Source organism: Labrus bergylta, chromosome 23 (assembly GCF_963930695.1).
Source record: "Labrus bergylta chromosome 23, fLabBer1.1, whole genome shotgun sequence".
In the NCBI taxonomy this organism is placed as follows: domain Eukaryota; kingdom Metazoa; phylum Chordata; class Actinopteri; order Labriformes; family Labridae; genus Labrus; species Labrus bergylta.
This window is the reverse complement of record NC_089217.1, coordinates 1,624,488-1,648,473: the sequence shown is the minus strand read 5'-3', so window position 1 is coordinate 1,648,473 and position 23,986 is coordinate 1,624,488. Positions and strand designations below refer to the sequence as shown.

At 44.7% G+C, this 23,986-nt stretch overlaps 6 protein-coding genes across 8 annotated transcripts; 2 read left to right on the top strand and 4 right to left on the bottom strand.

Annotated features, from left to right (window-relative positions):
- Positions 1 to 402: 402 nt before the first annotated feature.
- On the bottom strand, positions 403 to 7,405 carry drd4-rs (dopamine receptor D4 related sequence). Of its 2 annotated transcripts, none has more exons than XM_065951119.1 (5): positions 5,471 to 7,405; positions 4,887 to 5,162; positions 3,821 to 3,933; positions 2,055 to 2,719; positions 403 to 1,100 (listed from the first exon to the last, which is right to left on the bottom strand). In XM_065951119.1, exons 2-5 carry the CDS (start codon positions 5,121 to 5,123, stop codon positions 898 to 900), a joined length of 1,218 nt encoding a protein of 405 aa, XP_065807191.1. In that variant the 5' UTR covers positions 5,124 to 5,162; positions 5,471 to 7,405; the 3' UTR covers positions 403 to 897. The 2 variants fall into 2 exon arrangements, with proteins under 2 accessions (XP_065807191.1, XP_065807192.1); XM_065951120.1 differs by having other exon boundaries at positions 2,059 to 2,719.
- A 136-nt stretch (positions 7,406 to 7,541) lies between these two features.
- zgc:193726 (uncharacterized protein LOC561161 homolog) lies at positions 7,542 to 9,191 on the bottom strand. The gene is made up of 5 exons (XM_065951121.1): positions 9,057 to 9,191; positions 8,866 to 8,928; positions 8,714 to 8,761; positions 8,475 to 8,513; positions 7,542 to 7,835 (listed from the first exon to the last, which is right to left on the bottom strand). The coding sequence occupies exons 1-5, from the start codon at positions 9,134 to 9,136 to the stop codon at positions 7,709 to 7,711; spliced, it is 357 nt and encodes a 118-aa protein (XP_065807193.1). The 5' UTR covers positions 9,137 to 9,191; the 3' UTR covers positions 7,542 to 7,708.
- Positions 9,192 to 9,584: 393 nt separating this feature from the next.
- On the bottom strand, positions 9,585 to 11,173 carry atp6v1f (ATPase H+ transporting V1 subunit F). The gene is made up of 2 exons (XM_020659056.3): positions 10,906 to 11,173; positions 9,585 to 10,162 (listed from the first exon to the last, which is right to left on the bottom strand). Exons 1-2 carry the CDS (start codon positions 11,061 to 11,063, stop codon positions 9,961 to 9,963), a joined length of 360 nt encoding a protein of 119 aa, XP_020514712.1. The 5' UTR covers positions 11,064 to 11,173; the 3' UTR covers positions 9,585 to 9,960.
- Positions 11,174 to 11,699: 526 nt separating this feature from the next.
- Positions 11,700 to 13,341, top strand: lamtor4 (late endosomal/lysosomal adaptor, MAPK and MTOR activator 4). Its single transcript, XM_020659063.3, has 4 exons — positions 11,700 to 11,812; positions 11,982 to 12,065; positions 12,852 to 12,969; positions 13,064 to 13,341. The coding sequence occupies exons 1-4, from the start codon at positions 11,810 to 11,812 to the stop codon at positions 13,159 to 13,161; spliced, it is 303 nt and encodes a 100-aa protein (XP_020514719.1). The 5' UTR covers positions 11,700 to 11,809; the 3' UTR covers positions 13,162 to 13,341.
- Positions 13,342 to 14,370: 1,029 nt separating this feature from the next.
- Positions 14,371 to 17,106, bottom strand: LOC110003544 (ADP-ribosylation factor 4). Its single transcript, XM_020659062.3, has 6 exons — positions 16,897 to 17,106; positions 16,457 to 16,537; positions 15,844 to 15,953; positions 15,637 to 15,708; positions 15,419 to 15,544; positions 14,371 to 15,031 (listed from the first exon to the last, which is right to left on the bottom strand). The coding sequence occupies exons 1-6, from the start codon at positions 16,961 to 16,963 to the stop codon at positions 14,945 to 14,947; spliced, it is 543 nt and encodes a 180-aa protein (XP_020514718.1). The 5' UTR covers positions 16,964 to 17,106; the 3' UTR covers positions 14,371 to 14,944.
- Positions 17,107 to 17,224: 118 nt separating this feature from the next.
- On the top strand, positions 17,225 to 23,809 carry gcc1 (GRIP and coiled-coil domain containing 1). Of its 2 annotated transcripts, XM_020659057.3 has the most exons (4): positions 17,225 to 18,086; positions 19,408 to 19,878; positions 21,514 to 22,176; positions 22,343 to 23,809. In XM_020659057.3, exons 2-4 carry the CDS (start codon positions 19,495 to 19,497, stop codon positions 23,609 to 23,611), a joined length of 2,316 nt encoding a protein of 771 aa, XP_020514713.1. In that variant the 5' UTR covers positions 17,225 to 18,086; positions 19,408 to 19,494; the 3' UTR covers positions 23,612 to 23,809. The 2 variants fall into 2 exon arrangements, with proteins under 2 accessions (XP_020514713.1, XP_020514714.1); XM_020659058.3 differs by lacking the exon at positions 17,225 to 18,086 and having other exon boundaries at positions 18,100 to 19,878.
- The last annotated feature ends 177 nt before the right edge of the window (positions 23,810 to 23,986 follow it).

Sequence of the window (23,986 nt, the reverse complement as noted above, 5' to 3'; positions counted from 1 at the left end):
TATATTTATTATATAACAAACATTATCTTTAATATAAATAAATGTTATTACATTATAAACCTTAAAATAAATATCAAACGTTCTAATAAAAATGGGACTGTGTGTGTGTGTGCAAACAGACAGAAATCTTTAAATCAGCAGAATAAAACAGGATTTCACATTACCACTTCCCTGTATAAATATGATTTAAACATGTTTATCATGTGTTGGAGGAGGATGTGTATATGGTTCCTTGTTACCGTGGAAACCACTGTGTAGTTTCCATGGCTGCTTAACAAAGAGCATGAGGATGTTTTTTAAAACTCAAACTTTCCAACAAACAGGGAAAGAAACAGAAAAAAATCAAACATATAAACAAAAACATGTTGATAAAAAGATGTAAATAAAGACAAAAAAGTCAAATAGCAAAAAGTCTTTGTTTATTGTTGATCATATTTATGTGCTTCTTAAACATTTACTTCAATCATTCGTTTGGATTTGTTTTAAAAAAAAAGATTTACTGATTTTAAAGAAATTTGATGTTTAAAAAAACAACCAAACAAAACGTTTAATATTTTTATTGTTCAAAGACTCAAACATGACAAACTTTCTTTTTGAGCTTCAACACAATATTTCTGTTTGTCTTCTACACTTATTTACAGTTTCTAATCTTAGGAATTTAATTTTGTTATTAATGCACCAAAAGGAAGAATATTTATATTTATCATTAAAAAAATGATTGTCACTGTTCCTTTAAATCGATTAAAGAAAACATCAACACACTTTAAATCTTCACGTCTTTTACAGATTTTATGTCTCTGGGCTGAAATCAATTCATGCTTTTAATTTGAAAACCTTCAAAGTAAGACACGGACAAATAAAAGACTGTTAAGATGTTTTAAAATCAGTTTTTTTGGATCATGCCTGACAGCAGAGCAGCTTGTGAAAGACGTGTCTGAACTCGACGTTGAAGGCAGTGTAGATAATCGGGTTGACGGCGCTGTTGACATAGCCGAGCCATGTTACCACGGAGATGAGTGTGGGGCCGATGTCACACGACCGACAGAGAACCTTGGTGACGTGGACGATGAAGAAAGGCGTCCAACAGACCAGAAACACGCCTGGAGAAAGACACATTAAGAGAACAGGAAGTTTCTTATCATTCAGAACATGTTTGGGGCTCTGCAGAGGAAAATAAATAAGTGTGAAAAATCCTCTTCTAAAGTGTTTCTGAACATATATCTGGGTAACCTGAGAGTCTACTGACCTACAAAATGTGAAATAAACCCATCCAGTCCTTTGTTTGTGGTCTTCATGAGTCTTAAAACACAGAGAAAAATGCTCTGTTTCAAATGTGCTCTCCTTGTGATGTCACAGTGGGATTCTGGTAAATAAAATCCCCTCCCCTCCCCTGGTATCTCCACCCATGGACTCCACCCCCAGCTGAGAACAAAACTTTTGCTTTTTCCATTTTTATTCTCGTTACAGAGGAGTGATGTCTACGGGGAAAACTCACTTAAATTGCATTTAAAGAGACACATACACCAAAGCGGAGCGTTCTGAGAGAGCTGGTTTATACAGGGTCACAAACCTCCTCTGGTGCTTGATTCATGTTATATTTGGACCAAAGCACAGCACAGATGTTTCATTTAGACCACAGGGGACTGTTTGAAAAGGAGGAGGAGGGGGATGATAAGTCCTCTTTAACATCTGCTTTAAAAAATAAAATTTTGAATGTGAATGTGAGCTCGTCACAGAGTGAGCGTGCAGGAGGTTTGAGCCTGTGAGTAAAAGATGCTGCTGAGGCACTAAAGTGGTTTCCACGGCGATTTGAGAGAAACAGTTTCTATTTTTAATGAGGATCAAAAGCTTCGGTGTAGAGCATGAAACTGAGAGTGTGCAGAAGAAATAGAGTTTGTGTTCAGAGCTGCAGACGTCAGATCGACTGCTGAGACACTTAAACACACCATCACTAATGAGCTAATGAGATTAATCACACGGTAGCTCTGAATGTTTACACTGAAATAAACATTAAAGGTGTAAATTAATGTAATTATTATTTGTTAAAAACTCACCGACCACAACAGGAAGTACCTTCATGGCCTTCCTCTCCCGCCCGCTGACTCGGCTGCTCTTCTTGTTTCTTCTTCGTCTCTTCGCGGCGCTCCTCTTCATCAGGCTGTCCTCTCTCTCGCCACCGCCCCGCATCCTCTCTGACGCGCTGTCCCCTTGAGTCGTCACTGGGTCGCTTTCTGGCACCGCTCCCCTGTCCTCCTCCATCACAGGGGTCACAGTGGGCGTTACCGTGGAGACGGTTGACAGAGAGGTGGGACTGAAGCTGTCAGGAGCGGCGTACAGGACTCTCTCCTGACTTTCTGCCGTCGTGGTTTTAGCTCGCCGTGGGACCAGGCAGAGATGCAGAGAGAGAACAGAGCGAGAGGCGGGGCCCGCTTTGGACCGGCTCCGCCCGCTCCAGCGCCGCAGACCCTGAAACATCCAGTAGTACAGAAAGAGCATTAAGGGGCACGGCACGAAGAACGAGCAGACGGACGAGTACACCACAAAGCGTTCGTCCTCCAGTCTGCACACGCTCGGGTCCCGACCCGGGACCTGGTTCAGACCGAACATCACAGGGCTCGCCAAGCCCAGCGACAGCAGCCAGGTGGCAGCGATGAGCGCCAGCTGACGGACGCTGAACTGGTTCCTGTTGTACTTCAGAGGGACCACGACCGCGATGTACCTGAAACCAGAACCAGAGAGCACATCAGACCCTGATGACCCCATCAGACCCTGAAGCCCCATCAGACCCTGAAGCCCCCATCAGACCCTGATGCCCCCATCAGACCCTGAAGCCCCCATCAGACCCTGAAGTCCCCATCAGACCCTGAAGCCCCATCAGACCCTGATGCCCCCATCAGACCCTGATGCCCCCATCAGACCCTGATGATCCCATCAGACCCTGAAGCCCCCATCAGACCCTGAAGCCCCCATCAGACTGTGATGCCCCCATCAGACCCTGAAGCCCCCATCAGACCATGATGCCCCCATCAGACCACTTCAGGCCATCAGATCCTGATTCCCCCATCAGACCACTTCTAAAGACCCCGCTTTCTTTTTTTTAAACACATTTATTTTGGGGCTTTTAGCCAGAAAGAGAATAGAGCAAGAAATCCACATATCGGACTTGAACCTTGGCCATGTGTTTTGTGTGTTTTGTGTGTTTTGTTACCTGTTTTGAGATTTGTGGGTTTTTTGAGGCCCAGCAGCTCGCCTGAAGGCTGCTCCACAGGTGACACTGATTCTTTGCTTTTCTGGCTGATCTTTCTGTGCCGTGTTGATGGGATCTTATTGGTTGTTTTTAATGTCTCTGAACTGAAAATTGTCCCAGGCAACCAAGCTCACAGCTGGAATATCTCAACACCTGTCACGATCAGCTGATTTTGAAAGAGTTTTTTTTATAGGTGAGGTGACACTCTATATTTAGTTTCATGTCTCAGGCAACACGATTAACTTGTAAATTAACAGTAACGAGGTGTTTCATTAAATCTTCTCAGCACGTGAGTCTCTCAGAATGCACGGCTCATTTATAGAAATCTGTCATCTTCTTAATGAGCTGCGAACACCACATGTCACGATGAAATAGAAACGGCCTCATGTAAGAAGTGCAACTGAAGACGTGTCTGTGATGACATTATCAGTGATGTCATTCACCGTAACCAAGCGACTTGTAGTCACACAGGAAGAGTAATGTAGACATTGTAAAGACTTTGACCTCATCTTCTCGTCTTCTATACTGAAGACTCAGATCAGGATAAAGAGAGACACACTCAGGTGATCTTACCTGTCCACACTGATAGCACACAGGTTGAGGATGGAGGCCGTGCACAGCATCACATCCATGGTCATCAGAGCGTCACAGGTGAAGGTGCTCAAAGTCCACACGCCTCCAAGAAACTAACAACACACAAACAGACACTGTGATGAAGACACACCAACAAACAAATGTTCCTCATAATCCAGGTGTACTCACCTGGTCCTCATAATCCAGGTGTACTCACTTGGTTTTTATAATCCAGATGAACTCACCTGGTCCTCATAATCCAGACTCACCTGATCCTATTAATCCAGGTGTATTCACCCAGTCCTAATTAACACTGTTTCCTAATAAACCAGGTGTACTCCACTGGTCCTCATTAGCACTGTTTCCTAAAAACAGGTGTATATTCACCTTGTCCTCATCATCAACATGTCCTAATATTCCAGATGTGTAGTCACCTGGTCCTCATTAACACTGTGTCATTATAATCCAGGTGCGTACTCACCTGGTCCTCATTAACCCTGTGTGATTTTAATCCAGGTGTATATTCACCTGGTCCTCATTAACACTGTGCCCTCCTAATCTAATCACATAGTCACCTGGTCCTCATTAACACTGTGTCATTATAATCCAGGTGCGTACTCACCTGGTCCTCATTAACCCTGTGTGATTATAATCCAGGTGTATAGTCACCTGGTCCTCATTAACACTGTGCCCTCCTAATCTAATCATATAGTCACATGGTCCTCATTAACAGAGTGTCCCTGCAATCCAGGTGTGTATTCACCTGGTCCTCATTAACATTGTTTCTTTTTAAAACAGATGTAAATTCACCTGGTCCTCATTAACACTGTGTCATTATAATCCAGGTGTGTATTCACCTGATTCTCATGAACTCTGTGCCCTCGTAATCTAGTCATATATTCACCTGGTCCTCATTTACACTGTTTCTTTTAAAAACAGGTGTACATTCACCTGGTCCACATGAACACAGTGTCCATGTAATCCAGGTGTGTATTCACCTGGTCCTCATTAACACTGTGTCCATATTATCCAGGTGTACAGTATCCTGGTCCTGGTGAACTCTGACCTCTGAGTATACGTAGAGTGGCAGCACGAGCACAGCGAGCAGCAGGTCGGCGACCGCCAGGCTGATGATGAAGTAGTTGGTGGCCGTCTTCAGCGAGGGCTCGGTGAGCACGCTCACACACACCAAGATGTTTCCTAGGATGATGACCAGGATCAGAAGGACGCCGAGGACCAGCGCCGGGTAGTTGAAGTCGTGAAGGGGGTCACCTGAAGGGCTGTCAGGTGTCACATTGACCATGATGAAGGGCTGCAGCCAGCATCTGGACACAGCAGCTTCCTGTGAGACGTTGATGCAGTTTGTCAGTCACAGAGGATTTCACATTTACGCACTGACTTCATTAATCAAGACTGGAAGTTGCCGCTTGTTTCAGACTGAACACGATGACTTCACACCTAAGGAGATTATTTTCAAACTGCAGACCCATCACCTATCTCTTATTCAATATTGTTTTTTATTAAAAACAATTAAGTTTTTTAATTTAAATTTTCCGGAGGGCGCATTGATGAAGATTTTAAATGAAAAACTAAAAATACAGAATGAGACATTAAAAAATAAAAAAAGCAGCCGAATTCAGATTCACTCACTAATTTTTCTCCTCCTCGTCTTCTTCACTGTTTTTCTTTATCGATCCCAAACGATAAACCATTTAAGAATCCCAGCTCCTCGTTTTCTCCTCCTCCTCACTGCTGCTCTGCTCCGCCTCCTCCTCTGTGATGAAGAGACACAAACTTTTTTTCTTCTAGTCTATAAAAGGTTCATCACACCTTCATCCTCTCTCTCTCTCTCGTGCTCTGAGCCTCGTTCGCCCCCTCTCCCTCTCTCTCTTTCTCATCAATGCAGCTCTGTGATTGGCTGTAAGTCAGCTGTGATGTTGAACCCCCTGCCTCTCTTTGTTTAGGTGTTCTTCCTCGTTGGTGTTTCTGTTTGCAGATAAAACAGATTTATTTTTAATCAAAGAGGCGTCCATTTTTAAACCCATAAAACTCAAATGTAAATGTTGATGTTTTATTTCAGGTTGAGCCTCACTGAGCTTTATATTCATAATGAAGCTGACAGACCCTCCACATGTTGATGAGCTGTGTGTGTGTGTGTGTGTGTGTGTGTGTGTGTGTGTGTGTGTGTGTGTGTTATTAGCATCTGTGAGTGGATGCAGCAGACGTGTTCTTTTATGTTTGACGTACGTTTCATAAATAATTCATGAAATTTGCTTTCTGAGAATTTAAAGCTAATTAAAGTTGTTGATGAAAACATTAAAAAAAAATTCTCCATTTTGATTAAACACTGTTTTAATTTAAAAAGACTCTCACACACTCACACATTTAATTTGTTTTTCTAATGAAGCGTCATCTGCTCGTGTTATCAAACTTTTAACAAATCCAATCCAAAACCGGGAAACTCAAGTCCATGCAAACGCCAAACGCACTCGTCGCCTGCAGAACTCTATGAGCGGTGACACATGGGTTCCTGTCAGAGTTCAGTCATCTTGAAACGCGCACTGTGCAGCAGTGTCTGAACCAAACCTGAGTGTCCTTCATGGAGAGAGTACATCACACAAAGCAGAGGAACAAACACAAGCAGTTTGTTTAGAGATTCCATCGACATAGTCCTCAGTCATTCTGAATGTGAAGGTTACAGTTATTCAAACATCAGGGTGAGGTTGTGTATGAGTCACTTTCTTCAGTAAGTGGATATAAGGCGTCTTTGTTTCCTTTTGGTTTGGACATTTTTGTGTGCGTAATAATAATAATAATAACATGCTATCACTGATTGCACAGCTCCATATGTCAATACTTTGTTTTTGCACATTTACATCGACCTCCAGCAAAGTATGTTGTATTTAATCTTTTCATATTTAAGACTAGAAGTAATGCTAAATTAAATCCTGGTTGTATATATTCTCATTCTTAGTTTTGATGTTTTTAGTGCTTATTTATTTTGTATTTAATATCTTATTGTGTTTATTTGCTAATATTGTGTTTTTGGATAACCACGATTTCCCAGTTTGGGATCAAAAAAGTAATTCTATTCTATTCTATTCTATGCTCATGTTACGACTTCAGCTGTTGACCTTTTCTTTCCTGTTTTGAGAAGTTCAGAGGGGAGTATTTAGAAAGTGAGTGAGTGAATATTTAGTTATTTTATTTTGGTGAACTTCCTCCAAACCTTTATGTATTACTCTTCGACGTAAAAGCAGTCTGTGACCTTCAGAGTGACCTTTAGAGGGGGGCTCTAATTTATGATGCACACCAACACTTTAGTGACAAAGCTGCTCATTCCTGGTAAAAGCGTGAATGCTTCTGTATTGGAGTGAAAACCCCGCCCTTTTGTGTGTGTGTGTGTGTGTGTGTGTGTGTGTGTGTGTGTGTGTGTGTGTGTGTGTGTGTGTGTGTGTGTGTGTGTGTGACTTTTTTTGTGTGCAGATCCTGATTTCTGTGCGAGTGCATTCCTTCATGCCAACGGGCAAATATCTCCAGTCTGCTACAAAAGCCCAGCTGCTTCTCTGGCGGCCATGATTGATTGATTCTTCAGAGACAATCTACCAATCAGCTGATCATGTTTCAGTCAAGAAGAAGACTCCGACCTCTCAGACAACGCTCAGGGGAAAAACATCAAAACGCTTTGTCTAAAGGTTTAATAATAAGATCGATCACAGGATCATTTTAATTAATGCAGTTTATTGACAGGTGTGAAGAATTGTTGTGTTCAGATCTGACAGATAAAAAACATTCATCAGTATTCATCAGTGACACATTGTGGTGCTGCCCCCTGGTGTTTAGTCTGAGTGTAACACTTTATCATGTGAAAGGAAAATCCACTTCCTGTTATTTCTTTCCAAAGCCCAGGGGGTCTTTGGTGTCTCCGCCCGTTTTCTCATCGCCGCGCTGCAGGTCAGAGCCCAGGTTTGTTATCAGACAGGTGGCAAGGTTGCAGCGAGGGCGGATAAAGATACTGAAAAAGACAGGTAAGACAACAGGTGAGGCAACAAGTGAGGAAACAGGAGACAACAGAGGGGACAACAGGTGAGACAACAAGTGAGGAAACAGGAGACAACAGAGGAGACAACAAGTGAGGAAACAGGAGACAACAGAGGAGACAACAAGTGAGGAAACAGGAGATAACAGGTGAGACAACAAGTGAGGAAACAGGAGACAACAGAGGAGACAACAGATGAGACAACAAGTGAGGAAACAGGAGACAACAGAGGAGACAACAGATGAGACAACAAGTGAGGAAACAGGAGACAACAGGTGAGACAACAAGTGAGGAAACAGGAGACAACAGAGGGGACAACAGATGAGACAACAAGTGAGGAAACAGGAGACAACAGGTGAGACAACAAGTGAGGAAACAGGAGACAACAGAGGAGACAACAGGTGAGGAGAACACCTGGCTACACAGATCAAAGGAAAGTTCAGTATGTGTACAGGTGAGTAATCCTTTGATTTGTAGAGTTGTAGAAAGATTTCTACTGGACTTCTACAGGTAAGTGATAAAGAGTAATCTCTTATAGTCCTTCAACATGAAGAACACACCTGTACAGACTACACCTGATTGGTTAATGAATTCATGAATGAACACATCACGTACGTTGGCCGATCAAACAGAGGCTCGTTCATCGAGTCGTTTCTGAAAAACAAAGAAACACAAACAGAAGAATGAATCTCGAGCTGCAGTCAGATAAAATACCACTTCCATCCTCAACCTGTGTGCTACCAGTGTGGACAGGTAAGTCCACCACAGAGGAAGTTGTAACATAATTATGCACAGGTGTGTTTTTTTATAAACTCAGTTCAGTTTTATCGTGAGGGTGAAAATATGAAACTGACCGCAGGGGCTCGACCAGACTCCAGTTCACGTTGGGATGAGACTCGAACCTGAAACACAAACAAAAACACAACGCGGGACTTTTTCTCTCTGCATGGACCAAAGCAGGAGGAAGCATGAGGAGCTGTGGGAGAGGGGATCAATAAACGCTCACCTGGTGGAGTTCTCCTGAGCGTACCTGTGCAGGTGAGGACTCGGTGTGATGTTTTCATCACGACTGCACACAGGAAACACAAACATGCACAAATGAACTCTTACACATTAAAATAAAAACATTTGAATGTTTCTGAACTGAGTCAGGTTTTCATGTTTCACCCGTTTTTCTTTTTTTTTTTTAAATCTCACCTGAACGGAGGAAGAGGACCGGCTGACACCAACGACATCATCACCACCATCATCATCATCATCTCGGTCAGAGCGATCATCCTCACAGGGAGAGAGAGAGGAGGGCAGCTCGCTCGCCCCCTCACACTGTATATATACACACTGTGCCTCAGGGTCACATGATCACCTGAAACCTGAGTGAAGGTCAGCGTTTGTCTGTGTTTATGTATTTACTCTGACTTTATCAGCTGTGACATCATCAGCTCCATGAGAACTGCGTGACCTTTGACCTTACCTGTTTGATTAACGTGAGAACTCGCACTCACACAACCCGGATCAAAGATTATTTGTCGACCACCTTAGAATCAATAAGTTTCAGGATAATAAATAAGAAGCTTTTGACAATAATGTCTGGATTGTCAGCTAGCCAATGTTGTTCACACTCACATGTTCCCTAATGTGGCCCTTCAGGGCCTCCGTACCTGCGTTTGATTTGTGTCGTTTGTCCAAAGATTTTCACACATCGATGAATAAATCAGAAACAAAAAATCACAACCAACAAATTGTTTATTTTCTTGAACACGTTAAGAGTTTTTATAAGTTAATAGAGACAAAAAAAACACACAAACTGCTTCCTGCGTGAGTCGCTCTCAGCTGACAGAACAAACTGCACATCAATCATCACCAGGAGTCACATGATCTACTTCCTGTTTCTGAACATCAAAGGGAACGATTCACACGTTGGTCAAAAAAAAAAAAAAAAAAAAAGCATTTAGAGGAAAAACAACGATTTAGATAAATCTGGAATCACTGTACAAACATGAAGACAAGGACGCTCACATCAATCACAGCTGTGTGTGTGTGTGTGTGTGTGTGTGTGTGTGTGTGTGTGTGTGTGTGTGTGTGTGTGTGTGTGTGTGTGTGTTTAACGGAAGTCCTCGGCGCAGAACATGCCCTTGGCGCGGCGCAGGATGGAGTCCTTGGACGCGTCATAAGGATGCTCTTTGGACGGGATCTCCAGCACGGCGGGGATCGACTCCATGTGGCCGTCGATGGCGTGGCGGATCATCTCGGCGATGAACTGGTTGATGAGGATGATGCCGATGTCGGTACGAGCCAAGAAGCTCCTGCAGAGAGGAAGACAAGGACGAGTTCAAATCAGTGGAGAAAAAGAGACGGTCACTAAACTGGAAAGTAACTGAGCGATGATGCTTGTTGTAATCCCTACAGCGCCCTCTGCTGGTGACAGAACTGCTGGTGTAATACAGTGAAACTCAAATTAAATGCTGTTTGACTGCAGACTGAATTTTGTAATATATGAGCACATCTGCAATGAAATTAGCCGATACTGATCGTCACTTGATACGCTGATATCGGCCGGGATTATATAACTATCGGCTGGTCGATTTATCGGTCGGGCTCTGATTTTAACAGACAGTTGCTGCAGGATGACACTGAAATCTTAGAACTACAATTTTCAATTTCTTTAGTCAGGATAATCTGCTGCTCTGTGAAATACTTTTGATAATTCAAAACAAAATTGATTGTTGAATGGAGTTTTGTTGGAGGATCAGGATCTTTTCAGACATATGTTAACTACATCAGGTGATTCCGTCACTGCACCAGATTCAATTCACGAAACAATAAATTTACCATTCTGATAAAAACAGGACAGTGTTAAAGTCTGTGTTTATAAAACACCACAGATTATGTATCCCTCCTGCTATCGGCCTCATTCATTCACCGAGATCTCACTTCAGTCCTTCATGATTTCGCATTTTCACCTGAGGGAAACCGTTCACAGTGTAGCGAATTAAAGCCTTAAATGATGTGATTTCCAAACGGGGTTTGGTTTACAGTAAACACTCACTTGAAGGTCTCCTCGATCTCCGCGATGCTCGTGTCCTTCTCCACCACCAAGAAATTCGGTTTTCGGTTCTTGTTGAGCTCACCGACCCCGCCGAGCAGGAACCCGGTGCACGTGTCCTCATCACCGATAACGGCGATCAGTTTCCCGCGTCCGGCCATCACGGAGCTCCGGTGTGCAGAAAAACAAGAGAAAACCCCTCAAGGAGAAGAAGAAGAGGAGGAATTTAGCTTCTCTGTGACAGATGCTACAGGTCATGTGATCGCGTCAGCTGACCGTCACTTCCGCTTTCCTTCTGCTCCCACTGGCAGGAAGTACGTCACAAAACGGATCGATAATTAAATCAGACACTATCGATCTCATGATACCGTTTTGATTGTTTTTTTTTATCTATCAAACACGAAATGGTCAAATAACAGTCAGTGACGTCACGTTAAGACAGGAGCCTGCTGCCTTCATGTGTTCCACGTAAATCTTAGTTTTAAACTGTAAACTAGTATTAGTACAATATTCAAAGTGGAAAGAGGGACCCTTCTATTAAACCCGTTTGATTGTTATTAAAACGGAATTTAAATGTCCAAATAAACAGCTATAAAATGTAAGAAAGTGCTAAAAATAAATAATATTATTAGTTTGCTCTTTTGATGTGTTATACATTTTTACATCATCTTACATCCAAGTTAAATATGCAGTCATTGCAGAAGATATGCTCTTATTGTTTTATTTGTCTGTATGTATTTATTTGTTTGTTTTAAAATGTTCGAAATAAAACAAATTAAACGTATTTTTGACGAGTCATTTAATTTCCAACAGCACCTGAAGGCCTCGCAGCAGTCACGTGAGGATCACACACACAGTAAAGCGGAAATGCAGCACAGCTACAACAGCTGATTAAAACAGAAGAAGAATGGTGAGTTCTGTTGTTTTTTTATATATTTTAAGTTCATTATAAAGTTGTTTATGTCTCCGTCACGACCACGTGACCCGGATGTTTTTAAATAGTGAGACCAGAAGAACTCTGTTTAGCCTGTTAGCAGTTAGCCTGTTAGCTCACTGGGAATATTGTTGTTTGTTTTCAGACCACAGCGGCTCTCACGGCGGGTCTGGAGCGGATACCGGATCAGCTCGGGTACCTGGTGATCAGTGAGGACGGAGTTCTGGCTGTGAGTAACTCTGAACTGAACTCCATTCAACTTTATGTGAAGTTAACATCCAAACCCCTTTTAATAAGGTCTTTCAGGGGTTCCTCAGGGTAGTATCCAAGGCCCCTTACTTTTTATTCTTAATAGATATTAATTATTGAGCTGTGGAAAAGAGGTAGAATTAAATAAGTTTTATACTTCTTCCTTTTCAGGCATATCAATTGAATATTTGTAATTTTCTTTTTTGTGAAATAAATTGAACATTCTTTTTTGCGCTTTTCATTTTGTATTTTTGATGTTTTCTTTTTCAAGATTTTATTTTTGGGCTTTTTTGTGCCTTTAATGGAGAGATAGGACAGTGGATAGAGTCGGGAGAGAGAGAGAGAGAGAGAGCAACAGAACAACAGAACAACATATGGGAAAGAAGCCACAGGTGGGAGTTGAACCCGGGCCGCCCGCTTGCCTCCATACATGGGGCACGCGCACTAACCACTGCACCACCAGCGCCCCTATTTTTGATATGTTTGATTTTATTTGATATGTCTGAAATAAATGTAATCAATCGATTCTGTATATTAATAAAGTCCCAAACGGGAGTTTGGTTCCAAAGATCCGGCGCAAGTCAGGAACGCATCATTAGATTACTCACAGCATCAGGGTCAGAGGTCATTCTTTCATACAGACACTAAAGTCTGGAATGAGGTCCCTCATTATATCAGGACAACAACATCAGTTAGCATTTCTATCATGCATTTAAACACTTACCTATCAGGTGGATGACCTCTGACCTCTGTGTGCCCTCCTCAGTCTGCAGGTGAGCTGGAGAACGATGAACACACGGCAGGTGTGATGATGCAGATGGTGAGAACGGCGAGTCGATTCAGGTTACCTGGATCAGCTGATCCTCCCTTCAAGCGCATGTCAGGTAACACACACACACACACACACACACACACACACACACACACACAGTCAGCTTAAGGTGACCCTCACACCTGTTCTCACCTGCTCTGTCTCAGTGATTCTGGAGGACTTCGTCTACACTGTGACGGTTTCAGGTCAGAAAGTCTTCGTGGTCAAACGTCAGAACAACCAGCAGGAGCCAATCAGTGTTTAGACGAGATGGACGGACGAGACAGAAACTGAGGGGATGATGACGGGCTGATCTTAGGGGTCAGAGGTCACTTGTTTGAGCAGGACGTGTGATGTGTTTTTAACTCTGTTCAACTGTTAGATTTATATAAAGTTGTGTGTGTTTGAATTTATGTTTAACCTGAAAATAAAGATTTAAAAATGATCGTTTGATTCCTGCTCATGTTGTTATGTGTCTACTGTGGCTCAGTGGGTAGAGGTTGAGGGTTCAATCCCCAGCTCAAAGCATGCAGCACATGCTATACAAGCTCAAATCCATTTACACTAAATTAAGGAGTGATCACTGAAAAAACCTGAACGGCCTGGGTTTGAATTGTTTATCTTCAGCAGCCAATAGGAAGAGAGGACATCAGCGTACACCTGAGTTAATCAGCCCTCTAAACTCAGATATCTCTCTCCTCTTCTCAGGACGCCACCTGCTGGTTAGGTTCTGAACTTCACCCTCACTTCACTCATCCACACATCGATCTATGTGACTTATTATTAATCTTTAGTTCATTGTTAATAAATTCCTTTAAACGTGATTTCCTTCTTTGACACTTTGATCCAGTTGATGACAAAACAGTGTTGACTGCTGCAGCTCCCGTCTCTTTGGTCTCCCTCTCAAGTCCATCCACAAACTTCAACTGGTCCAGAACTCTGCCGCTCGCATCATCACCAGAACGCCCTCTGTTAATCACATCACCCCTGTCATACAGCAGCTTCATCGGCTCCCGGTTAAACATCGCATCACCTTCAAAACTCTGCTTCTCACCTTCAAGGCCATCCACAACCTCGCTCCACTTCACCTCTCTGAACTCCTGCACATCAACACACCTACTCGCACTCTCAGGTCTTCTTCTACAACTCACTGCACCACCTGCCCGCCCGCCTGTCCACCATGGGGGTCCAGGGCCTTCAGCCGCTCTGCCCCCCCCCCCACAAAACCGTGATATCGACTCTTTCTCCATTTTCAAATCTCATCTCAAAACAACTGGCATTAAACTGGCATATTCAGTCTGATCATTCTTCACCCGTTCTCATAACTCCTTCACATCTTGTACGTTTGTGTTTTTAATGTTAATTTTATCGTTGTGTTGTTACTTTGTTTTAATCTCTGCTCTGTAAGGTGACCTTGAGAGTTTAGAAAGGCGCCTTTAAATAAAATGTTTTATTATTAAAACAAACAAACAGCTGAGAAGAAAAAAAAAACCTTTATTGCATCATCGTTATTTCATATTCTTCTTCTGCACATCGTTTAGGAATGACGAGGCCTTCAGGTACGGAATGAGCCATAACACCACCAGGTAACTGTAACCTGTCTTTATCCCCGCCCCCGCCCACAGGTGCACTGTCACCTGTAATAAACCCCTCCCCCTGGTCCACTGTCACCTGACGTGAACCCTGCCCCCTTCACACAGGTACACTGTCACCTGTAGTTAAACCCCGCCCTCAACCACAGCTGTAATGTAACCTGTCTGGAGCCCCGCCGTCCCACCTGGTCAACTTGGAGTCACATGATTCAGAGTTTAAACATGCGGAGTAAAAGAAAAAAAAAAAAGTCTGCAGGAACAAGAGAAGAGCATGATGGGAAATCAAGGTGAGCTCAGAGTCCATGACATCACTTCCTCTAAGACACATTTATAATTTAAAAAAACAACAAAAAAAAAAAACAAGATCAGTCCTTTAAAACTCCTCCCCCTCCTTGTCTTCTTCATTTGTGGTGAATTCGGTTGATGACATCACACAGCTGCTTCCTGTGAGGTGATCTAACGTTTGGACAGCTCAGTGGACAACCAATCGAGACCCTCGTATAGACCCGTCCCCTGAGTCGCACAGGTAGCCTGAACGTACCACTGAGAGACAGACAGGTGAGGGAGAGACAGGTGAGGGAGAGACAGGCGAGGGAGAGACAGGCGAGGGAGACACAGGTGTGGCATTAGACACATTTTCATAACTGAGTTCTGCTGTGTGTATCTGATCGTGAACTACACACATGCAGCTGTGTGTGAGTGTGTGTAGCTGTGTGTAAGTGTGTGTAGCTGTGTGTGAGTGTGTGTAGCTGTGTGTGTGAGTGTGTGTAGCTGTGTGTGAGTGTGTGTAGTTTTGTGTGTAGCTGTGTGTGAGTGTGTGTAGCTGTGTGTGAGTGTGTGTAGTTTTGTGTGTAGCTGTGTGTGAGTGTGTGTAGTTGTGTGTGAGTGTGTGTAGCTGTGTGTGAGTGTGTGTAGTTGTGTGTCACTCACAGTCCTGTTGCGCAGGCCGTGCAGACCCAGTTTGTCCGTGAGTTCGCTGACCGCCATGGCGTTGGGAAGATCCTGTTTGTTGGCAAACACCAGGATAACGGCGTCCTTCAGCTCATCCTCCTGGAGCTGTGGACAGAGGTCATGTGACTCATGACATCATGGCGCTACTGTCATGTGACCGATGACATCATAGATGAAATGTGGATGTCGTTTCTTACCATCTTGGAGAGCTCCTCTGCCGACTCTGTGACTCTCTCTCTGTCGTTACTGTCCACCACAAAGATCAGACCCTGAACGCACCCCACACACACACACACACACCTTTATATTAGAGCAAAACGTTTACATATAAGTATGTTTACCTGTGTAGCTTTGTTTCTGTGTACCTATGTGACTGTGTGTCGTACACCTGTGAGTCTGTGTACCTGTGTGTTTTGGAAGTAGTGTCTCCAGAGAGGTCGGATCTTGTCCTGACCTCCGACGTCCCACACTGTGAAACAGATGTTCTTATACTCCACTGTCTCCACGTTAAACCCTGAAACACACAAACAAACATGTAAACACACACGTTAAAAACAACAAATACAACAGTTTAAAAAAATCAAACAGATTGTTAAAAGAAATGCAAATAAACAATACGTAAACAAACAAGTAAACAGTGCTTTCTTCCTCTCTCTCTCTCACACATCAGGGTTTCCTGTGTGTATCAACTGACTTCCTGTCACCTATCAACTGCTCTTGTTACATTTCAGAACCGTAACCATGGTGACAGTCTGACATTTGTTCCCTTAGTAAACTGTGTGTTAAGCGACACCAGAGATCCTCTGTGCGTGTAGATGTTCCTCATTGTGACAACACGGTAGTATTTGTTTTTTGGCTCAGAGTGAGACCTCCTCCGTGTTCGTAGTCACTGTGAGTAAAGGATCTCTCAGAAAGTCAAAGATCCAGGTGTAATCAGCTGATCTTCGAGCTACACGTGTCTCTGCGGGGTTATGGATCATGTTTTTTGATGTTTATAGATGTTTTTTTGATGGTTACCGATGGTCGGGATGGTGGTGACGATCTCTCCGAGCTTCAGTTTGTACAGGATCGTCGTTTTTCCAGCTGCGTCCAAACCCACTGAAACAATCAGAAAATGAGACAATAAGATGAGAGAAGAGTCTCAAACAGCTTCACACAAACCCTCTTTAAACCTTTTGTTTACTTAAACGGCTACACACACGGATGCTGACGCTGATAACCCTCGACAAAACGCATCTGACCCAGCTTCCGTTAGACACCGCGGCTAACCATTTAAAGCATCTATTTGAAACTATTTCTTATATTTGAGTCGTCAGTTCAACCATTAAGAACTTCACGATTAATATTTATGTCGTATTTAAATCTGAATGTTAAATAAGAGTCACAAAGAGGAGTTTCTTCCTCCCGCCCGCCCCTGCCCGGTTAGCCTCTGAGCTAGTTAGCCTAGCCTAGCTCACCCATCAGTATCCTCATCTGCTTCTTCCCGAACAGTTTGGTGAACATGTTGGAGATCGTGAGACCCATCTTTAACCTCCTCGGTGTCCCGGCTCACAGGCGGGACGATGAACAACCTGACGCGGGGGGGAGAAGTCGGCCGGTGAAGTCCGGGGGGGGGGAGAAGCTGCTGCTTTGACGCCGCAGGAGAGAGACGGAAACAGGCGAAGTAACGGGCGGAGAGGGCGCAGCTCCTCCTCGGTGCCACGTCCAGGCCAACGCGGAACAAATGACGTCACTGTAAAGTAGAAAAAAATAAAAACTTTATTAAAATTAAAACGACAATGCTGCGTTCAGGTGTAGGCAGAAAGGCGGTCAATTCGAATATCAGACATAATTCATCGGTTGAAACGGAGACTAATCTGAAATAATCATAGATTGTAACATAACATAATCTATAAAACACATTTCATATAAAATATTATCATTTACAGTCTGTGGTATTAATCATCAATAAATTAATTCAAACTAATTTTTCGTGTATGCAAATACATGTAAGTTTCACGATTGTTTGTAACTGTATTCATTAATGAAAGTCTTTTTTATCCAAATATCTGCGTCAGTTTTTATCCTTTTGACAGACACTGTCACTCTTATTTCCAGCTGTTTGAATGTAATACACTGTAACCATTTTATTATACCGTAGATTATTAATCAGAATTATCACATGGATAAACAACATTGGTTTAAATATATATACATTTTAAAAGTCTTTATAATACATTTGACTAATTATGAAACTGAAGATGATTTGTTTAATTCTGTTTTATTCTTGGGTTGTGAAACGTTATTCTCTAAGCTGGTTTTTGTAATAATATAAAGCTGTACAGACTATTTAGGAGCTACGTTGAAACTTAGTTAAAGTGCCAGTTATAACTTATTCTTATAAAAAACGTATTTCATCGTGTGTTTTCCTGACAGCATTGAACGCAGCATCATATTCCCGCCTCCTCGTCCTGCTCCAGTTCCGGTTTGGACCAACATGGCGGCCGTTAGCTTACAGTGTCCAGCTCATCGGATAAACTCTGAGTTTGTTTTGTTATTTTACATGTTTTTCTGATTGAATTAGTCACACCAGGTGGATTTTGTGTTCACTGTTAAGTTGCTAAACACCGACAGTTGGTCTGTGTCTCCGCTGGAGGCTGTTTTCCGGGTAAGAACCGTAAATTAAACCGGGATAATAACATCAGCTGTTCAACTTTCATCTTCCGCATTTCTGACTTCAGACTCAGTGAAAGTTTAGACATGACAACTTTACAAAGAGACAACTGATGCTCTCTGGAAATAAGATATATAAAAAAGATCATTTAAAAACAATCTCTCTGTTTAATCAAATGTTGTTATTGTTGTTGTTGTTGTTGTTGTTGTTGTTGTTTTTGTGACGTTTTGGTCGCCAAAGCAAAAACACAAAATAAAATCCACAATATATTAGAGATGTAACGGTACGTAAACATTTCGGTTCGGTACATAAACATTTCGGTTCGGTACGTAAACATTTCGGTTCGGTTCGGTAAAGGGACCTGATGCAACACTTTGTGCAGCATCGACAGCTCAGACTTGTTCACCTGCTCAGGTAACTTTTTAATAACATTTTAAATTAAACATTGTAAAAAAAAAACTTATGCTGCTTCCTTCAACCAAAAGAGTCTCCAATAAATAAAAGATATGAATTAAATAAAGTATTTTAGAATGAAATGAAGTAATTAATATAGCCTATATGTAAAAATATTTATATTTAATTTCACTTCCACCTTTTAGTTTATGAAGACAACAGTTTTTTGAATGTCCTTTGAGCACATAATAAACATAATCACATCTGGGACAGTTTCATCGTAGAACTGTTAATATTTCCCTCTGTTGATATAAGAACTTTCACAGCATTTGTTATTACTTTGGCCCGTTCAGAATTACTATCAGAAGGTTTTCTGTTGGGAGGGAGGTGTTCATTCTGTCATGCTGCAGGTTATTCTCCCACACAGACGCGTCTCCCCTTTCAGGCAGCAGCGCTGCTGGAGCGGGATCATCGCTGAAAATGAAAACAAAACTTAAAAGTCCGTAAAAGGAACTCCATCCTAGTTACATGTAACTGTCCAGACCGACAGGACTCGAGGAGCTAGTAATCTGTACAGTTTATGTTTGAACTTTTTTACAATTTATTAACTAAAAGTTGTGTCCCATATCCGCTGCCGCAGCCTTCCTTCACACTGAGGTGTGCTCCCGCTTTGCGGTCCGTGTGGGAACACAGATTAAAGCACTTCTGTTCCGAGCGTACTCAGATCGGTCCGGTCCGAGTACGTGTACCTTTACACCCCTACAATATAATCATTAAATGGGGGGTTTCTTCCCCCATCCTCCAGAAAAGAGGACAGACCAGAGGGCTTCACCCTGTCCCGGATCTCTTATCCTCCTGTCTGTTCATTGGGTCGCTCTGTGCACAAACTCCTGATGTTTGTTTATGTTTGTTTATGTTTCAGAAACCAATAAACCCAGTCCTAGTCCAGTTCTTGTCATGATCAGCAGCTGACTCAGACCCATTCCGACCCTGACGGACCATCAGAGCCATGGAGAAGTTCGGGATGAGTTTTGGGGGCGGTCCCGGCAGGAAGGAGCTGCTGGACACCATCGAGTCCCAGAAGAAGCAGCTGGTCCAGTACCAGACCCGGTTTAAAGATGTGGTCCGAGCCTACAAGAGTCTCATGAAGGAGAAGGAGGCTCTGGAGGCCAGTGTGAAGGTCCTGTCTGTGACCCAGGAGCTGGACCTGAACCAGCAGGATACCACCTCCTCTGACCTCCCAGATGACGGCTGCTCGCTGCACAGCGAGGACAGCCTGGACACGGCGGCGTCCATAGACACGGCAGCGTCCGTGGATACGCCCAGCGAGACCGCCAGAGGGGACCAGAGTGAGGAGGACCAGGGAGAACCAGCCAGGAAGTCCAGCTCAGCGGTACATTTGTTAAAGTCTGTCATAGTTTAGAGACCGAAACATCATTTTATAAAATTAATAAACAAACTACACCTGTTAACCCTTAAATACAGCTGTGACCCCTAAACTACAGCTGTGACCCCTAAACTACAGCTAGGACCCCTAAACTACAGCTGTGATTCCTAAACTACAACTATGACCCCTAAACTACAGCTGTGACCCCTAAACTACAGCTGTGACCCCTAAACTACAACTATGACCCCTAAACTACAGCTGTGACCCCTAAACTACAGCTGTGACCCCTAAACTACAGCTAGGACCCCTAAACTACAGCTGTGATTCCTAAACTACAACTATGACCCCTAAACTACAGCTGTGACCCCTAAACTACAGCTGTGACCCCTAAAGTACAGCTGTGATTCCTAAACTACAGCTGTGACCCCTAAACTACAGCTATGACCCCTAAACTACAGCTGTGATTCCTAAACTACAACTATGACCCCTAAACTACAGCTGTGACCCCTAAACTACAGCTGTGATTCCTAAACTACAGCTGTGACCCCTAAACTACAGCTAGGACCCCTAAACTACAGCTGTGATTCCTAAACTACAACTATGACCCCTAAACTACAGCTGTGACCCCTAAACTACAGCTATGACCCCTAAACTACAGCTGTGATTCCTAAACTACAGCTGTGACCCCTAAACTACAACTATGACCCCTAAACTACAGCTGTGACCCCTAAACTACAACTATGACCCCTAAACTACAGCTGTGATTCCTAAACTACAACTATGACCCCTAAACTACAGCTGTGATTCCTAAACTACAGCTGTGACCCCTAAACTACAACTATGACCCCTAAACTACAGCTGTGACCCCTAAACTACAACTATGACCCCTAAACTACAACTATGACCCCTAAACTACAGCTGTGATTCCTAAACTACAGCTGTGACCCCTAAACTACAGCTGTGACCCCTAAACTACAACTATGACCCCTAAACTATAGCTGTGATTCCTAAACTACAACTATGACCCCTAAACTACAGCTGTGATTCCTAAACTACAGCTGTGACCCCTAAACTACAACTATGACCCCTAAACTACAGCTGTGACCCCTAAACTACAACTATGACCCCTAAACTACAGCTGTGACCCCTAAACTACAGCTGTGACCCCTAAACTACAACTATGACCCCTAAACTACAGCTGTGACCCCTAAACTTCAGCTGTGACCCCCTAAACTACAGCTATGACCCCTAAACTTCAGCTGTGACCCCCTAAACTACAACTATGACCCCTAAACTACAGCTGTGACCCCTAAAGTACAGCTGTGACCCCTAAACTTAAGCTGTGACCCCTAAAGTACAGCTGTGACCCCCTAAACTACAGCTGTGACCCCTAAACTACAGCTGTGACCCCTAAACTTAAGCTGTGACCCCTAAAGTACAGCTGTGACCCCCTAAACTACAGCTGTGACCCCTAAACTACAGCTGTGACCCCTAAACTTCAGCTGTGACCCCTAAACTACAGCTATGACCCCTAAACTTCAGCTGTGACCCCCTAAACTACAGCTGTGACCCCTAAAGTATGACCCTTAATCATGAAAATGTTCTTATATTTAAAGTTCTCTGTGATGTCTCTTCCTGCAGTGGCTGAGGTCTGACCCTGATGCTGGCAGCTCAGATGGCAGCAGCGTGGGGGCGGAGCCTCAACATGCAGCGCCCCCTCCCAGCATGGAAGCAGACCGCCGTGTCATCCAGTTAAAGGGCCAACTGAGCACGCTCACCGGCGCCCTGGCTACGGTGACACAGGAGAAGTCTCGGATGGAGGCGAGTTTCCAGGCCGACAAGCGTCAGCTGAAGCAGGAGATGGAGGAGCTGCGGGAGCGCCTGGCCACCATGACAACGCAGCAGGAGGCGGAGCTACATGGGCTGCTGCAGCAGCTGGCGGAGAGCCGCGCTCGCGTCATCACGCAGCAGCACGAGAGGGAGCAGGAGCAGGGAGACCACGTCCAGCAGCTCCGAGAGCTGCAGAGGCTCCTGCAGCAGGAGAGAGACCTGAGACAGGACGCAGACCTCCGCCTACAGGACGCCAACTCCACCATCTTCCTCAACTCTCAGGCCGTGGACCGGGGGGCGGAGTCCCAGGCTCTACTGAGCCAGGTGAGGGCTGAGAGAGACGAGCTGAAGAGGAGGCTGCAGGTCGCCGAGGAGAACCAGAAGAAACCAGATCCCAGAGTGGAAGAACTTCAGAGAGACCTGACGGAGCTGAAACACCACGTCCAGGAACAGATCCACCTGGAGACCAGGAAGGTAAACCTAGACCACGATCAACTTAGACCAGGTTTAGACTGAGACCAGAACACCTGCTGACACACACGTACGCACGCACGCACGCACGCACGCACGCACGCACACACACACACACACACACCGCCCTGCTCTGTGATGTCATTGTTTCCTCTTTGTGCTCCTGCAGGTGAGCGATTCAGAGGAGCGTGCTCATGAGCGCGCTCAGTCTGCAGAGGCTCGGGTCGCCAGTCTGGAGGAGCGAGTCTCCGAGTTGTCCGAGCTTCTCGGTTCCTGTGAGAAGACCCGGCAGAGAGACCAGCAGCTCGCTCAGAGACTCAGGGAGCGGATCCTGCAGCTCGACACGGAGAACAAAACGCTTGCCATGGCGGCGTCCAGCAGGATGAGCGGCGAGCTGGGCATGGACGAGTCTCAGCTGGACGTGGTCGCTCTGAGGGAAAAGATGGAGAAGCTGAAGAAGCTGCTGCTGCTGGCGACTCAGAGGAACCCGGACCACGACATCCAGAACCTGGCAGAGACGGATCTGGAGCTGAGCAGAGACAAAGGCTCGGCGCTCGTCTACCAGCAGGAGCTGCGTCAGCTCAGGGACGAGTTCGAGCGCTACAAGCTGCGAGCGCAGGTCGTGCTGAAGAACAAGAACGTCAAAGATGGCTGCCAGGCCAAGGAGCTGGAGGAGGTGCGGGACCAGCTGTCGGAGGTGAAGGAGAAGTACATCAACCTGCGCATCCAGAGCGACGAGGCAGAGGCCGCTCACCGCCGCCAGCTGGAGGAGCAGCAGCAACAGGCGGCAGCGCTGCAGCAGACTCACCGACAGGAAGTGGAGCGAGTGGAGGCGTTGCACCGTGAGGACCTGCTGCGACTGGAGGCGGAGCTTCACAAACAGAGAGAGAGGACCATGGCGCTGCTGGACGAGAAGGACCGGGAGCTGGAGCAGCTACGTGCCCTCGCGTTCAGCTACACCAACAACGGCGCCAAAACCGCAGAGGAGGAGCACGAGTCGGGCGGCGAGAGTGAGGGTGACATCATCAGCCAGGCCCTGCGACGGGCGACGAACACCGAGCCCACGCTGCTGCTGTACGCCGAGCAGCTGGCCAGGAAGGAGGTGGAGGTGGGCGGGCTGCGGCGGCAGAAACACCGGTTGGAGGAGGACCTCCACCAGCTGCAGGCGAAGCTCATCGCTAACGCAGAGCGCCACGAGGAGGAGGCGTCCGAGCTGCGAGGGCGACTGGACAAGCTGAGTCGAGACCAGAGTCGAGAGGGCGCCAACATGGAGTACCTGAAGAACGTCATCTACAAGTTCCTGACGCTGCAGGACGCCAGCGGGAAGCAGCAGACGCTCACCGCCATTCTGACCATCCTGCACTTCAGCCCGCAGGAGAAAGTCAGCGTGATGAGGCTGCAGGGCGCCACCTGGTGGACGCCCAGCAAGAGGAAATAATGAAACAATATCAGGAATGTGTCGTCATGGTTACATTGATGAAAAACTGAATGAGGTTTGGCCCCTCAGAACTCTGTGTGTTTATAAATATTTAAATTAAGTTCATGAATCTCACTGTGATAGAAAATAACTAAACACCCTAATATGTATATTTTTGAATCCCTCGTTCAAATTAAACTATTTTTCCTGCTTCACAAACAGTTTGATTCATTTTGATGTTTTAAAATTCATGACAGCTCAGGTGAGGTCACATGGTGTTAAAGGTGAGGACTGGTGAGGTCACGTTAAAGGAGAGGACAGGTGAGGTCACATGGTGTAATGATTGAGGACAGGTGTGGTCACATGGTGTAATAATTGAGGACAGGTGTGGTCACA

Excerpts from the sequence above, each read along its gene's own strand:
- atp6v1f (XM_020659056.3), bottom strand. The coding sequence starts at position 11,063 with ATGGCCGGACGCGGGAAACTGATCGCCGTTATCGGTGATGAGGACACG. Across the intron at positions 10,163-10,905 it reads GAGATCGAGGAGACCTTCAA|GAGCTTCTTGGCTCGTACCG; the intron begins GTGAGTGTTTAC and ends TCCTCTCTGCAG.
- lamtor4 (XM_020659063.3), top strand. Across the intron at positions 12,066-12,851 it reads GTGAGGACGGAGTTCTGGCT|TCTGCAGGTGAGCTGGAGAA; the intron begins GTGAGTAACTCT and ends TGCCCTCCTCAG. Across the intron at positions 12,970-13,063 it reads TCCCTTCAAGCGCATGTCAG|TGATTCTGGAGGACTTCGTC; the intron begins GTAACACACACA and ends GCTCTGTCTCAG.
- zgc:193726 (XM_065951121.1), bottom strand. The coding sequence starts at position 9,136 with ATGATCGCTCTGACCGAGATGATGATGATGATGGTGGTGATGATGTCG. Across the intron at positions 8,762-8,865 it reads GCTCAGGAGAACTCCACCAG|GTTCGAGTCTCATCCCAACG; the intron begins GTGAGCGTTTAT and ends TTTGTGTTTCAG. Across the intron at positions 7,836-8,474 it reads CCTCTGTTTGATCGGCCAAC|TATCTTTATCCGCCCTCGCT; the intron begins GTACGTGATGTG and ends TGTCTTTTTCAG.
- LOC110003544 (XM_020659062.3), bottom strand. The coding sequence starts at position 16,963 with ATGGGTCTCACGATCTCCAACATGTTCACCAAACTGTTCGGGAAGAAG. Across the intron at positions 15,709-15,843 it reads ACTACTTCCAAAACACACAG|GGTCTGATCTTTGTGGTGGA; the intron begins GTACACAGACTC and ends GGGTGCGTTCAG. Across the intron at positions 15,032-15,418 it reads ACGGCCTGCGCAACAGGACT|TGGTACGTTCAGGCTACCTG; the intron begins GTGAGTGACACA and ends TCTGTCTCTCAG.
- gcc1 (XM_020659057.3), top strand. The coding sequence starts at position 19,495 with ATGGAGAAGTTCGGGATGAGTTTTGGGGGCGGTCCCGGCAGGAAGGAG. Across the intron at positions 19,879-21,513 it reads CCAGGAAGTCCAGCTCAGCG|TGGCTGAGGTCTGACCCTGA; the intron begins GTACATTTGTTA and ends CTCTTCCTGCAG. Across the intron at positions 22,177-22,342 it reads TCCACCTGGAGACCAGGAAG|GTGAGCGATTCAGAGGAGCG; the intron begins GTAAACCTAGAC and ends GTGCTCCTGCAG.
- drd4-rs (XM_065951119.1), bottom strand. The coding sequence starts at position 5,123 with ATGGTCAATGTGACACCTGACAGCCCTTCAGGTGACCCCCTTCACGAC. Across the intron at positions 3,934-4,886 it reads CACTCTACGTATACTCAGAG|TTTCTTGGAGGCGTGTGGAC; the intron begins GTCAGAGTTCAC and ends GTGTGTTGTTAG. Across the intron at positions 2,720-3,820 it reads TGTGCTATCAGTGTGGACAG|GTACATCGCGGTCGTGGTCC; the intron begins GTAAGATCACCT and ends TTCTGGTTTCAG.